The 14847-nt window shown below is 47.5% G+C and overlaps 2 protein-coding genes across 2 annotated transcripts; one reads left to right on the forward strand and one right to left on the reverse strand.

The window, feature by feature from the left end:
- Positions 1 to 4902: 4902 nt before the first annotated feature.
- On the forward strand, positions 4903 to 6481 carry LOC109744272 (flotillin-like protein 2). Its single transcript, XM_020303375.2, has 2 exons — positions 4903 to 5868; positions 5948 to 6481. The coding sequence occupies exons 1-2, from the start codon at positions 4903 to 4905 to the stop codon at positions 6479 to 6481; spliced, it is 1500 nt and encodes a 499-aa protein (XP_020158964.1).
- Positions 6482 to 11472: 4991 nt separating this feature from the next.
- LOC109744271 (small ribosomal subunit protein eS17x) lies at positions 11473 to 12195 on the reverse strand. The gene has a single exon (XM_020303374.4). The coding sequence runs from the start codon at positions 12088 to 12090 to the stop codon at positions 11659 to 11661; it is 432 nt and encodes a 143-aa protein (XP_020158963.1). The 5' UTR covers positions 12091 to 12195; the 3' UTR covers positions 11473 to 11658.
- Positions 12196 to 14847: the final 2652 nt, after the last annotated feature.

Consider the following 14847-nt stretch of genomic DNA (forward strand, 5'->3'; position numbering starts at 1 on the left):
GGCCGCAGCCGCCCTCGCCGCCTCGTACTCCCTGCGGTCGTTGATCTCCTTCTTGTCCGCAAGCTACTTCTTCGCATGCTCATCCAAGAGGGTTTCGTCTGCTAACATAATCCCTGCATCCTCCACATTCCGTGCGAATTGCAACCTCTCCTTTTCAAGCTCTATGTTGCCAAATGTCTTGGCCTTCTTGAGTTCCCATTTGATCGCCGCCTCTTGCTTCTCCAACTCGATCTTCTCCCTCTCAATTTCGAGCTTTCTCTCCGCCCTCTTCCGGTCCCACTTCATCCTCTCCTTTTGCGCATTCAACATGAGCTTGTACCTCTCCACCTTCTTGTTCTCCCTCGCCGAAAAAATGCCCGTCCATGTGGACGACATTTTTGTAGCCGCGGCGCCATCGAGCCATGTGCCTTCTCCCACTTGTTTCCCATGACTTGGCGGTTATCCTTTGGCATATGGTGGCTTTTCCATTCGTGACGGCAACAATTGATTGGTTGGAGCTTGAGCCATCATTCATCTTCTTGCTGGACTTGAGATCGGCCACAAGTTGGTTTCACTTCGGCTTGCCATTCAATATGATCCAACAATGGCTAAAAGCAAACGACTTCTTCTCCACCTCGTGATACAAGTGGCCGCCGCCGCCGTCCAGTAAACAACATATGTATGAGCACGAGAATTCCAACACAAGAAGCATATGCAAATGTCGACAAGATGAAGCAATTGAGCTTACGTGAGTTGCCACTCCCGTCCCACTTTGAGGGCGTTTGGTCACTTGAGAGTAGTAGCCGACGTGCTTGTTCACTTCCCCTTGAATGATCCCCCAACAATGTTGTAGAGATGCCACATTGCGGGTGATCACGATAGGATGCGGCTCCACATACTCCTTCCAAATTTCTCCCAATACTTGTTCCCCTTTTGCTCGGTGCCGCATATTGGATCCATCGTTGTGGCCAACCAAGCTTTGACCAACAAGATGTCCTTAAATCTTGAGAGTCCCGGACCTCTTGCCTTCGTCGTCTTGGTCTTCTTCTTCTTGCTCGGATTGGGATCGGATGTTGTCCCAACTTCAAATGCGGTGGTGGCCTCCAATTCATACCCCACTTTGGTCGGATCTTCATTGTCATTGATCATGTTTGTCGAACGCCTCCTACATGATTATGGTTTGCAAGCATTCATCATGTGCGAAATGAACTAGTTGTCTATGCATAAATCTGATTGGACGGGAGCAAAGAAAGCATGCCGACTCTTGTTTGGTCATTCCGTCGAACATGTCGAGGGCAGCCCGGGCGTTGCCGCTGCCCGTTCTCATCCGCACCCGAGCGAGCTACAGCGACTCACATACATCGACCACCGACATCTGCATGGGCGAAAAGCTCTCCGGAATGGCCCAGCCGGTCGTCGAATCCTCCTCTGTCCCAACGGGGTCGGACGACGTAATCCGCGTCGGCGCTCGGATGGAAGGGGTGCGGGGTTCCGGGCGCGGCGGAGGAGACAACTGCTCCATCATGTCCGAACCTCCCTATGACACCACCGCCGCCTCCCTCTCTCGCTGCCGGCGTCGCCGCAACTTTCAGGCGACGTTCTCCGCCTTGCAAGTTGGAGCTGACGAAGGGACGCCGACGGATGAGGCGGACTGCATCTCTGCAGCGGCGGTCTGGGACGGGTTGTACGACATCTCCAGCGTTGGATCAGGACTGTTGGTGAGGATTGAGAGCAAGGGTGGAGGATGGCGAGGGTTCGGGCGTGGGAAAGGTTGGATGGGCGGCGGGAGGAGGAGGAAGGGTCTGGTGGATTTGGTGCAATTTGCGGCGGGGTCGGGCTGTCGGGTCCAACGTGGCTGGCGTGCCCGGGCGCCCCCATATCCGCCCCATATTTGTGCTGAATATGAGGGGTGCCGGTCAGCCCGGGCGTTTGAGGCCCATTTAAGGAGCCCGTCTGGGTTGAAATTTCGCAACGGGACAGTGGTCGGGCGGCCCACCCGGGCGAATGAGGCGGGTTTGAGGCGCCTTGCTGTAGATACTCTAAGATCTCCACGCTACTGCCTAGGTCACCCTCCTTTCCTTGCCCGACAGCCTGGGTGGTGGGCCAGAGGAGTGGGTCACCTCACCTACCTCGACGTGTCCAACCTGAAGCCGTTGAAGGGCTAGTATTGGTAATTGTTTCTAGATAAGTTTCTCCTTGTATCTTCGTAGTTGGTGTGTCAGTTAAGGGAAGCATTTGGCTGGCTCTTGGTGCGGTGACTTCAACTTCTTTTAAAAAAATTGTTTTGTGGCATGATTCGGTTTCTCCAACCTTCTGGCCTGACGCTGAAGGATTGTAAGCCTGCGTTGCCTGGGTGATGCCCAAATTGATGTCTCTTATGCGATTACTAGACCTTGGTTCTAGTGACTGAGTGGCTATTGTTGTATTCAAAACCTAGTATGACGAGGGAATTTTCACGTGTCTCTTCCCTCTGCCATTGGTTCAATTCAATTTTCAAGCTCCGGTAGGCGACATACAATCATAGGAAAAGATAACTAGTATAGCTCACAGTGTAGTTCCATTTTTTACTGGCCATTTTGTGCCGTTTTGTCTTTTCGGTTGTATTAGCTTCTATTTTCTTGAAAATTACTAGAAATAAGATGCCCTTTGGGTGTCTTTCCTAAAACATGCCACCTCATCTATTTTTCTTCCTTTCCACCAACTCAACTTTCTTGTTTGTCTCTTGTCGATGTGAATATCCCGCCCGCCACCCCAAACTGAGCTCCCTGCCTCTTCCAAGCAACCAGGTAGACATGCGCCGACTACCAGCATGTAGGACTCGTATGATACCTAGGTTAACTCTTGCGGCATTGGCCTCCACCCCTGAGCTACTCGGATTGCACGCACATCAGCACAACGTAAGTGGCTTCTTATGACATTTAGCTTATCTAATTCACCAAGTACTTTTATGCGTTTGATGAACCATGTGCTTAGACATTTGGTTGGTAAATTTGTGGTTTACTATGATAACATCCTTGTTTATAGGAAATCTCTAGGTGACCATCTTGCACATGTTTCTCAAATTTTGAAACTTGTTTGAAATGAGATACTATATGATAATTTTGAGAAGTGCACATTTTTGCATCAATAAACTTGTGTTCTTGAGTATTTTGTTTGATCAAATGACATTGAAATTGATAAAGTTGATACTATTATAACTTTGCCCTAACCCACTAATGTGACTCAAGGCATAGTTTTCTTGGGTTAGTCGGTTTTTATTGCCTTTTTGTTAATGATTTATAGTACCATTGCTTCACATGTGCATGTGCTTTCGAAGAAAGGTGTGGCTTTTGTTTCGGGTCAATCACAAGAAAGTGCTTTTCTAGATCTTAAGGGCAACTTAATGCTCCATTACTTGTTTTACCGGATTTCAACGAAACCTTTGAGATTGAATGTGATGCTACTTCAAACGGTATTGGCGGTGTTCTTATGCAAGGGCTTTGACATATAGCTTACTTCAGTGAGAAAATTCTATGGTGCTCAACTAATTTATCTCATTTATGTGAAAGAGTTATATGCTTTGGTTCATGTTTGCAAGTTTGGCATCATCAAATTTGACCATAGGAATTTGTCATTTCTTTCCAATCACGAGCCTTTTAAATACCTTAAGAGCCAACCAAAACTTATTTGTAGACATGCCAAATTGTGGGATCGTTTAGTACAATGTACGATGGGGGGGGGGGGGTGAATAGGCTACAAGCAATAAAGGAGATTCTTTTCCAAATTTTTATCTTTATGGGCAATTTCAAGCTTTTCTATGGTAGTTTGCAAAGCACCCTACACATGTAAGTCTAATATAGAGTATAGCGGTGAAAAGTAAATACTTACAAAAGTAGAGGTCTGAGTAGAGTAAGAGAAATACAAACATCGGTTGGCTCGGTGGATATTTTTTCCTGTGATTCAAATAGTTGGCGCTATTCTACTCCATGTTGATGGAGGTTTCGAACCACAAAGGTGTTCTAAGATCACGAAGGTCAAGGTCACGAGTTCCACGAATCAAATGAAATCGTATCATTCTGTGATAAACCAAATGGGCTAGAAAGGAACGCCAAAATGTTCGATGGTATGGCTTCACCAGTGCAAAAGTTGTATGTTTAGCGGTGGACGAGCACAAGCAATGGGTGCTTGCTAGTCCGAAGGAGGTAGACATTAAGAGACAACATTGACTGTGATGGGTGGTTGCGGTGTCGATCCTTTGCTCATTTCGTGCCCTACCCGTAAGTGTAGGCGTCTATCTTCGACGGGAATGTCTCCTCCCACTGAAAAAGTATCGTCGGAAATCCTGAAATAAATTCAGAAATAATTGGAGCACCAGAACTTTAACCCTGATGGGCTGGAGATACCACTGTCCCTTTAACCATCCAACCACAGATTGATTCGCGCAACATTGATTTTGCTTGTTCTTGAAAAGGGCAAAACAACCAAATGATATCGCGTCATTCTTTAATAGCTATAAACTCCATCCGTAAGTGTGGTATTCTTCAAAATCAAAAGAAAAAAAAAGCATAAGTGTAGCATTGGTCGTGGTCGACCATCGTCCCGCTCGCATCACGTGTTGCGCCAGCAGTTCGCTAGATAAGATCGCGCGCGAAGACTACCGGACATATAGTTTTTCCGTTGTTAATTCCCGGATTGCATGCAGACATGCAGTGCGTACTCCTCGCTCGTCTGGCGACTCTCTCTCTCCTTCGACTCAGTAGGTTAGTTAGACCGAGATCGCGTTCTAGTAACAGACTAAACGGTACTCGCCATCATCGGGCAACAACCTTACCTGCTGTATATAAGGGCCGAAGGGCTCGCCACCCCATTCGTTCATGCGAGCGAGATTTCCAATCTAATCGCTGGTTCTCCGCCCACAACGAACCTAGCCAGAGATCGTCGGAGATGGCGACCTTCCGCGTCGCGGACGCGTCGGAGTACCTGGCCATCACCGGCTGGGGCATCGACGACGTCAAGCTCGCCAAGAAGGCGTGGGTCTTCGTGGGGCAGCAGTGCAAGAAGTTCAGCATCTCGCCGGTCAACTACGAGTTCGAGGTGCACGCCATGAGCGCCGAGAAGCTGCCCTTCATCCTCCCCGCCGTCTTCACCATCGGCCCCAAGATCACCGCCACCGGGGCAGAGGCGTCAGACAAGAGGGACCTTGAGGCGCAGCTCCTCCTCTACGCCAAGCTCATCGCCCCGCTGCACAGGTCGAGGAGCCACGTCCACGAGCTCGTCAAGGGGATCATCGAGGGCGAGACCCGCGTGCTCGCCGCCGACCTCACCATGGAGGAGATCTTCAAGGGGACCAAGACCTTCAAAGAGAAGGTCTTCAACAGGGTGCAGCTGGAGCTTAATCAGTTCGGACTCGTCATCTACAACGCCAACGTGAAGCAGCTGGTGGATGTGCCGGGGCACGAGTACTTCTCCTACCTCGGGCAGAAGACGCAGCAGGATGCCGCGAACCAGGCCAAGGTGGACGTGGCCGAGGCCCGGATGAAGGGAGAGGTGGGCGCCAAGGAGAGGGAGGGCCTGACTCGGCAGAACGCCGCCAAAGTGGATGCTGAAACCAAGGTGCTGTCGGTGCGGCAGCAGGGTCAGGGGCTCAAGGAGGAGGCCAAGGTGAAGGCCGAGGTGCAGGTGTTCGAGAATGCAAGGGAGGCCGACATCGCGGCGGCCAAGGCCGAGCTTGCCATGAAGAAGGCCGGATTTGACAAGCAGGCCAAGGTGGCTGAGGTTGAGGCGGCCAAGGCCGTCGCCATCCGCGAGGCCGAGCTCCAGATGGAGGTCGAGCGCAAGAACGCCATGCGCCAGACCGAGAAGCTCAAGGCCGAACAGCTCAGCAAGGCCACAGTGCAGTACGAGACACAGGTATCTACGTATGCATGTGCTTAAACCTTTGATACGTTTCATCGATCTCATGCATGCATGTGTCAATTTCTGCGTGTAGGTTCAAGAATCAAACGCGCTGTTCTACAGCAGGCAGAAGGCGGCGGAGGCGGCGCTGTTCGAGCAGATGAGGACGGCGGAGGCGCGCAAGGCGCAGGCCGACGCGCAGTTCTTCGAGCAGAAGATGGCCGAGGACGCCAAGCTGTACGCCAAACAGAAGGAGGCGGAGTCCCTGGCCCTGCTGGGCAGGGCCAAGACGGAGTACGCGGCGTCCATGCTCCAGGCGCTGGGCGGCAACTACTACGCCCTCAGGGACTACCTCATGATCGACGGCGGCATGTACACGGAGATGGCGAGCATCAACGCCGGCGCAGTCAACGGCATGCAGCCCAAGATCAGCATCTGGAGCAACGGCGCCGGCGCGGACGGCGCCGCCGCGAATGCCGGCAAAGAGGCCGCTGGAGGCAGCGCCCTGCAGCAGGTGGCCGGGGTGTACAAGATGCTGCCGCCGCTTCTGTCAACGGTGCACGAGCAGACTGGGATGCTGCCGCCGGCGTGGATGGGCGCGCTGCCCAAGGACGGCGCCGCCAACTGACCGTCGTGGAGTGCGCGTTCCTCGTTTGATTTGGTGCCAAGACTCTCGTCAGCTTAAGTGTTAAATTAGGTTGCTTCAGGGCCCGCGTTTTTCAGGTTTAAAGAACTATGAATATCCCAGATGTTTGTCTGCTATCAGTCGTGTTATGTCTCGAACATTTTCGTGAAGTATTGTTAAGATTTATTTTTAGCACCTTTGATATTACAAGAAACTTTTCAGAGCAGAACAAGTTCTCATATTAAATGTAGGTTACTTGTTATATATATGTAATTCCTCTGTTTCAAAATAAGTGTCTCAACTTTATCTAATTTTAATGTAAATTTATACTAAGCTTGAGACATTTATTTTAGGATGGAGGGAGTATTAATTTTGACTTCGCAGCAATTTTTTTTACATGATAATACATGTCTTATTTATATCATAATTATTATAGTACAAGTCACCTAACCGATCTGCAAAATAGAAAAGACAACAAAAAAGCTAGTATTTGCATAAAGGACAACAATCAAGAAGTAAAATTACAATCAAGATTGAAGAAACCTCTGAACTTGACACCAAAGCCCGTCACCTGCCTCTGGAACCACCACAGCAGTCATCAAAGGAAAAAATGACGGATCACCTTCACACCCGAGCTCGTAACGGCTCCATCGCTGATATGCAGTTTTGCGGACCTCCAAGGTGGCTCACCAAAGGCAAAACCATTACCGTTAAACGAATCAGACCGGGGCAACACCCCGGACACGCCATCGAACTCCAGATCTGGCACCCCCACACGACTAGAACGCCGGAGGAGAAAACCACATCTGCCATCCACGAACCGCGAACACAGCACACGATCTACCATCTTCCAGATGTCGCCGATGCAGACCACAATCTGCATCCGCTCCTGGACTACCTCCCAAGCTCCGCGCCGGCGCTGGAGCAAACGTTGTCGTAACGGCAGAGCCCGAGGATACAGGTCCGCCACAAGGATGTCGCCGCCGCCACGCCATTTTTACTTGAATAGACTGATTTCCAAATCCATCCCCAACCATAGGACCGATCGCCTCGTTGGAGTAGGACCCGAAGAAACTTTATTCAACGCCGCCATCGCCGTCGCCGAAACCAAGACAATGAACGGCCTAAAAATCCTAATCTACGAGAGAGAAAACGATCCACACGCGTGGATCCGGCGACCCCCTCACCACCGACGACCGAGGCCGCCGGCGGAGGGGAGCCGCTGGACGGCGGCGGCGGGGAAGACTCCTGGGGCGACTTCGCAGCAATCTTCGGATTTATTTTTGGCACACCGTCTATATGAATACACATGCACCCGTATTCCCCACTTCACAGAAAATAGAATCCCTGGACCTAGCCTGGCCTCAAATGTTTTCCGTGCGGGCTCATAATAGAACTACTCCGTTAATGATCCTCTCCCCAAAATCAACTAGGAATTAACAAACTGTCAATATTACTTGCTTTTGTCCTTGCTTGAAAGTCGGCGCAGAAGAAACAAAACGGGCTACATGGAGCCCTTTTTTCGAAACATTCAAAATCGCTTTTCAAAGTTTCAAAAAATTCTAAAAGAAATTCCACATTGAAATATGAATGTGTACTACATATGTATAAACTTTCACCTAAAAATACATTGATTCGTGAGCTACACAAAAAAAGAGAAATGCTTCCAATGTCAGCGAGTTGTCTTTTTTATGTAGCCCGCCATGTCAATGTATTTCGTCATTAATTTTCGCAAGCATGCAATATATATCCGTATGATACTGTGGATTATTTTTCAGAATTTTAGAAGCACTGAAACACTTTGAATATTCCAAAAGAACAAGCTCCATGTAGCTCAAGCACCAAAGCTAACTTTTGAAATATGTTGTCATACAGCATGGCATAGATATATATTGGCAACTCCATGTCCATTTGAAATACTCCCTCCGTCCGGAAATACTTGTCGGAGAAATGAATAAAAATGGATGTATCTATGACTAAAATATGTCTAGATACATCCATTTCTTCAACAAGTATTTTCGGACGAAGGGAATAACAAATAAGATGTACTCCCTCCATTTCAAATTACTCGTCGCAGAAATAGATGTATCTAGAACTAAAATACGTCTAGATACATCCATACCTGCGACAAATAACTCGGAATGGAGGGAGTAGAAGTCAAGATGAATGCTAGCTAGGATAGCCAAAGGATCCCATTTTCCCCTTCCCTGCGCCGCTCGTTCGAGCGGTGGCCCCCGCGCCCAGTCAGGCTAGCACTCCCCTCCCACCCTCGTCCTCATCGTCGTCGGAGGAAATTGCCTGGCAAAGCCCCGCGCGGCGGACGACGACGATGGGACTCTCTCCCTTGCGGTTGGCGATGCATAGGTAGGGTTCTGGGCGGGCGCCCGATCGCGACAGTCACGCAGGTTGGCGGTGACGCGGGCGGCTCTTCTGCTGCAGTGGTCAAATCCGGGGTGGCGGTGGTGCAAGCCGATGTGGAGACGACCATGGATGTGTTCGCAAGATCTGGCCTCCTCGGCGATGATGGCGCACAGCTCTTCTTCCATGGGGGGTCTATCAAGCTAGCAGTTTGTTCTCCCCTCATCTACAGGCCCGATCTCGGCTGTTTTGACAGCCATGGCCGGGAAACGAACAGAGGCAACGCCTGCAGAAACCATCTCCTCCTTGGAGGCATCGTCTTGTCCTTGGTTGTACTCCGATCTGGGAAACCATAGATCTGGTCCGCTTGCCAGCGGCGGCGCTGCGGTGTCGTCCCCACCTTGGAGGCGTCGCTTGGGTGCCTATGGTGTCTGCCAGAGCGGGAGCTGGTGTAGGTTGCTTCGCCTGTCTCAGCTATGGTGCTTGGGGCCACATGTTGCTATGATATGGTTGATGTTGTGGACATGAGGATTTGGGCCTCTATGGGTGGAGGGTGCGTTGATAGCCTGGTCCAATTTGGCCGTGCTTCCAAGATGTCTGGCTATGGTTTGTGACGCGGTCATCGTGCTATGTGTTTTACCTCGTCGCCATTCATGGCTTGGGTTTGAACAAGACGAGTGGTGTGTTGTTTGTTGTTGTGGTGGTGTGGTTGATAACCTCTCGGTTTAGCGTTGTATGCGGAAAGACTTTGTTCCAGTCATCTTGGATCTTATTCTATGTTACTGATGCACCTCTCTAGGGTATCCTTGAAAAAATAAGGTATGCTAGCAAGAATTTAAGCTTCCCAAATCGATGCTTGCTTAAGCTCTAGTTGCAGTGATACGCAAGCTTTTGCGTATTCATGGAAGAAAGAAAATTAAGCTCCAGTTGCCAATAGTCCGCAAGCAAAAGAAAAGGAAATAAGCATTAGCACGGGAAAATTCAAAGTTGCTTTAATATTGCTCCTTGATTACCTCAAATTGCCTTGCATTCTGTCCACTAGGCTAGGCTGACTGGCTGAAGAAGTCAAAACGATTCAACAGTAGGCATTGGGGCACTTCGCACAACAATTAGGCAACTTAACGACAATAATCAGTTTGATAGGCATTAGTAATAACACATTTCAATCCTGCAAAAAAAAGCAACTTAACCGTCCTTCCAGAAATTGGGTGCACCAATGTGACAATTGAGTGGGATTGTCTTAGAACTTATTGAAGCATGCACTCCTAATGAGAGTTGGAAGAAATACTCTTATTTTCTTTATTGTTTTGAATCTAGATGCATCTTTTATGTTGGCTTGTGATTTGAGGGATGCTTGGTGTGAATCTTGTTCAATTAGTGCGTTTCGTGTGATTTGCTCCGTGTTGTTTGTGGAATCCCCCTCCAATCATTAGATCAGAGCTGATAATCGATTTAATCTCAGAAAGAGTGCCGATCTGAAGACGACCCACGTGCACTATCACTACGTGTGGCCGGTGATACATTTTGTCATATCAAAATTGGATTAAAACGGTGTTATGTATTTGATCATAGGAGAAACCCTGACCATCAGGAAAGGCGAATCAGGGAAGATCGCAAGGCCTAGAAACACCCATAACAGTGTAGTACAAACATACCTACTCAATGCAGAGCAGAAATTGGTCTCAACGACAGAAACAAACAAGAGCGCAACATAACCAAGCAAACTGGAGCTAATTCAATCCTGTGACACCTACCTAAATTGTATCGAATTTCAGAGCAAAGACAATACAAACAAAAACCCAATGGTACTAACAAGAAATAAGAAAAATTGTACAAGCAACATACATACCACCAGTGCATAAACAGGCGGGCGGGAGTGCGGCCCGGCAGAAGGAGCAGGCAAACCGTGCAGACAACCAACAAAGTGTATCATACCGTAACTATTCAGATATTCAACAATCTTTTTGCATCCCCTTGAATCAGGGAGGAGAAACACCACAAAAGTTCAGTACCAACATCACCGGTTTCTACTCAATGCACTGCAGATATTTCAGGGATGGGAAACAAGCAAGAGTGCAATGTAACAAAGGAAACCCACTGTCATTAATGCCGATTTTGCTAAGGAGTTGAACAAGAAAACAAGATTTTCACATGAACACAACCAAATAAACAGCAGAAGACCTACGAACGCCCAGCCTGGCCTACGAGCTACACTCTAATTGACTGCAGGGCGGAACTATACTCACAGTGCAGGACTGGTTCCAATTTCCAAAAGCCAGTTCAAAGAAACTCATATCTAGTTCAATCCTGTAAACCTACCTAAATTGAAAGACACTATCATAGCATAATTGCTTTAAACACCAAAATATGTGTTTATCAGAAAAGCAATAATCAACGGTTTTATATAGCAGCACTAAACAGCAATAGGAACAATTGTACAACGCACTAAACCTATCACAAACCTAGAAGACATGTACCACTACTGAACGTTATTGCTATGTTATGACAGAATCATCGGCCTGCATAGACCAATTCGTTGCAAAGTGTTGGACGAACATGACAGTGATTACATATATATAATTAACAATAGGTAGATAGCTCATAAATCAATCGATCATCGAGCAACGAGCATAAACTTCAAAGATCAACAGTAATATATCGAATCACTTCAGATAAACGGTGAGATAAACAGATCATGTCCACCATACGCAGATCAAAACACCTCGAACTTAAGCCTTGAGTTCAAAACATTACTTGCCACAAGTAACAGATCTAAAAGACATAAAGCATAATATAGGGGTACGATGACGATGCGGAGGAACCTAGGCGCGGTTGCCACCGCGGGGTCCGTTGAAGGGCTGGCGGTAGGGGGCGGCGGCAGAGGTGGTTTCGGGGGCGCGCTCGACGCCGGGGAGGTCAGCCATGCCGAGGAACGCCAGCATGTCCATGGTCTCCTTGTCGACGCGGATCTCGTCGACCTCGAGCGCCGACTTCTCCGGCACGAAGTCCATGCGGCGCTCACGCTCCTCCTCCTGCAGCTTGAGGGAGATGCCGCGCACGGGGCCGCGCTGGATGCGGCGCATCAGATGGGTGGTGAAGCCGGCCACCTTGTTGCGGAGGCGCTTCGACTGGAGGATGGAGACCTCCTCTAGCACCTTCTTGTTGGTGTGGAAGTCGAGGGTCATCCGAGAGTAGTACTTCTCGATGACCTGGCGGGAGGTCTTCTTCACGGTCTTGGTGCGGACGCGACCCATGGCTGCGGCTGCTCCCTCTCCTTCTCCGGCGGCGGCGGCGGCGACGGCGCTGGTTGGTGGTGCGGCGGCGCGAGGGCTGGAGGGGTAGGGTTTGGGGGCGTCGCGAGGGGAGGAACTTCTTATAATGGGTACCGGCCGCGTGGGTAGCTAGGGTTTCGGCGTGGACGACGGATGCCAGCCGTTCGTGTTGCGATGGGCGCACAAGATCGTGATTGCCTTAGTTGGGCTTCGCATTGTTCGGAAGCTCTCTTCTGTACTCATTTAGGTTGATTTAGGCCCATTAGCAATAGAACTGGACTGGAATCGTATCAGGCCATGTCTAATCAGCACTTCTTATTTCCCCTTGGGATGATTACTCAAAAAAAATCCCCTTGGCTGTAAACGAGCTCAGCAAACTTATAGTGAAAAATCTATTATAATTATTATATTATATATAGAGTGAAAATTGAGCGAGCCAGTGTTGGCTCAAGATCAGTTTGTTTCTCGAGTTGAAATCATATCAAGCTATGTCTTATCAACACTTCTTATTTCCCCTTACCTAGGGCTGCAAATGCATTTCCTATTCGGTGCATGTAGCACTGTTTACTTTGCACAGGGCGTCCACGTCCCTTCACTAGGTTTTTAAGTGTGTCGGCCCATAGTAGCATCTCTCCTTGCACCGGTTTTTGGAACCTTCTAGGACCCCACCAAAATTTTGGGGTTTGTTTCTTTAGGTTTGTTTGGGAACGAGTTTTTCTCAGGTTTTTTGGTTTTCTCTTTTTCGTTCAATTTTTTATATGGTATATATTTATTTGTTTATTTTCCAAACTTTGTATTTTTGAAATTCAGTAATATTTTTTAAAATATGAAAACTTTTTAAAAATTCAAACATTTTTTAAATCCACAATTATTTCTGAATCCCGAACTGTTCTTAAATTTAAGGACCTTTTCCAAATTTGTGAAAAATATCAAATTTATATCAAAAGTTGAATTGATGAACCTTTTCAAAAATTTGAACCTTCTGAAAAAAACAAATTCGTGAACTTTTCCAAAAATCAATGGTCATGGGTCAATTGTCGGTAGTCAATGGTTAGTGTTCAAACTATCATTGGTCAAATGGTCTCGTAGGTCATGGCCCATCTACAACGTGTGTGAGGTTCGTCAGTATTGATGAACGCTATAAGCACGGCATGGGAGATCTCTCAAACAAATCAGGTCCCAGCGAGTTGTCGATCAAATTTGTACTAAAATTCGATGAGCTCAAACTGAGCGAAGTTTAAGGTCGAGCTATAAAAACTGGCTCATGCTCAGCTTGTAATAATCTCAAGTCGGTCTTGAGTTATTCTAGCTAAATGACATGATTTTTTTAATAATCCTACGCAACTTTTCTCACAAGATAGGCCACAACACAAAATAAGAACCCATTATAAACAATATTTCAATCAAAACTATGTTGATATAAGCAAACAAGGTTGTTTGACTTATTCTCTCTAAACTACTAATACGTAATAGCAAAGATCGTGCATGAACTTAAAAGAGAAGAAAACAAAGGTGTGTTTGCTCTCAAACTTTGGCAAAAAAAAGTCCATTTTACTAACCTAGAGAAAATGTCTAGTTCACATAACCTCTAATCATTTTTTCTGCTCTCTTAACCCCCTGATCTATCCAATACCGTTTAGAAATCATCCTCGGTAGGTTTGGTCAAGAGATTTGCTTACTTGGACGTGGTCAAAATGGTATTTGACTTGTGGGAGCTGCGCCGGAGCACAGCGGCGACGTTGGCTGTGGAGAGGATGGAGAGCACGAGGTAGAGGGAAAAGAGGTCTTGCAGCACCAGAGGCTCGCTAGAAGCTCGATAGAGAGGTCAGCGAGGCTGGAGAGGCTCGGCTGCGACACCATGGATTAGGGCAGCGGCGACGGAGTCTGGAGCTTTCGATGAGGAGGACATGCGCATCTTCAATAGCAAAGCAGGGATGCTAGGCGGCCAAGGAAGAAGCCGGGGACTCGCTCTTTTGTGTTGTTTTTGCCGAAACTTCTCTTTTTCTTCATTTTCATGTGGGGTTAGTTCCAACACAATCCATAGGCATATTTCCAAGCATTCAAACGTCAATACAACACAATTTAAATTCCACATAGCAAAGCCTTCATTAGAACAACTCTGCCAAACTCAACTTCTTTATCTAGAACTTCAACACTCCTTTTATTAAAACAAAAATGAAACTTACTTGTCTACTTTATTCGCGTGGTTTGCCTCTCATAAAGCGCTTTTCCGGTCAGTTACCTCAACCATAGTGGTGATCATGGTGGTTCAAAACACACCGAGACTATACTTCTGGCATTGACAATAATGCCTTCTCCTGTGTAGGTCTTCATCTTCTTTTTCCTGGGGAAATGTCTCTCAAAGGATCTTTATCGAGTAAGTCAGATCTAACATTCCCCTCAAACACATTTATCACAGCTTTGATAGTCCATAGAAAAGGTCTACCGAGAATTATATGAGCAATAGGATCTTCAGGCATATCAACTATCACAAGGTCAATCATGACAGGGCAATCATTTATTTTAACTATAACTCCATGCTTAATTCCTACTGCCTGACTAAAAGTAGAAATTAGCCATATTCAATCTAATCTTAGTAGTAGCATAAGGGCCTAGATTGAGACTATCATAAACAGACTCGGGATAGTAGAGACACTAGCCCCAAGATCACATAAAGCATTGAACTTATTTAAACCAATCTCAATCTCTATAGTAGGCTCAAATGCATCTTCTTGCTTA

The sequence above is a fragment of the Aegilops tauschii genome, chromosome 1, assembly GCF_002575655.3.
Source record: "Aegilops tauschii subsp. strangulata cultivar AL8/78 chromosome 1, Aet v6.0, whole genome shotgun sequence".
NCBI lineage: Eukaryota > Viridiplantae > Streptophyta > Magnoliopsida > Poales > Poaceae > Aegilops > Aegilops tauschii.

Bases quoted from the DNA above. Each gene is read 5' to 3' on its own strand.
- LOC109744272 (XM_020303375.2), top strand. From the start codon at position 4,903: ATGGCGACCTTCCGCGTCGCGGACGCGTCGGAGTACCTGGCCATCACC. The intron at 5,869-5,947 runs GTATCTACGTAT...TTCTGCGTGTAG, and splicing joins CAGTGCAGTACGAGACACAG to GTTCAAGAATCAAACGCGCT.
- LOC109744271 (XM_020303374.4), bottom strand. From the start codon at position 12,090: ATGGGTCGCGTCCGCACCAAGACCGTGAAGAAGACCTCCCGCCAGGTC.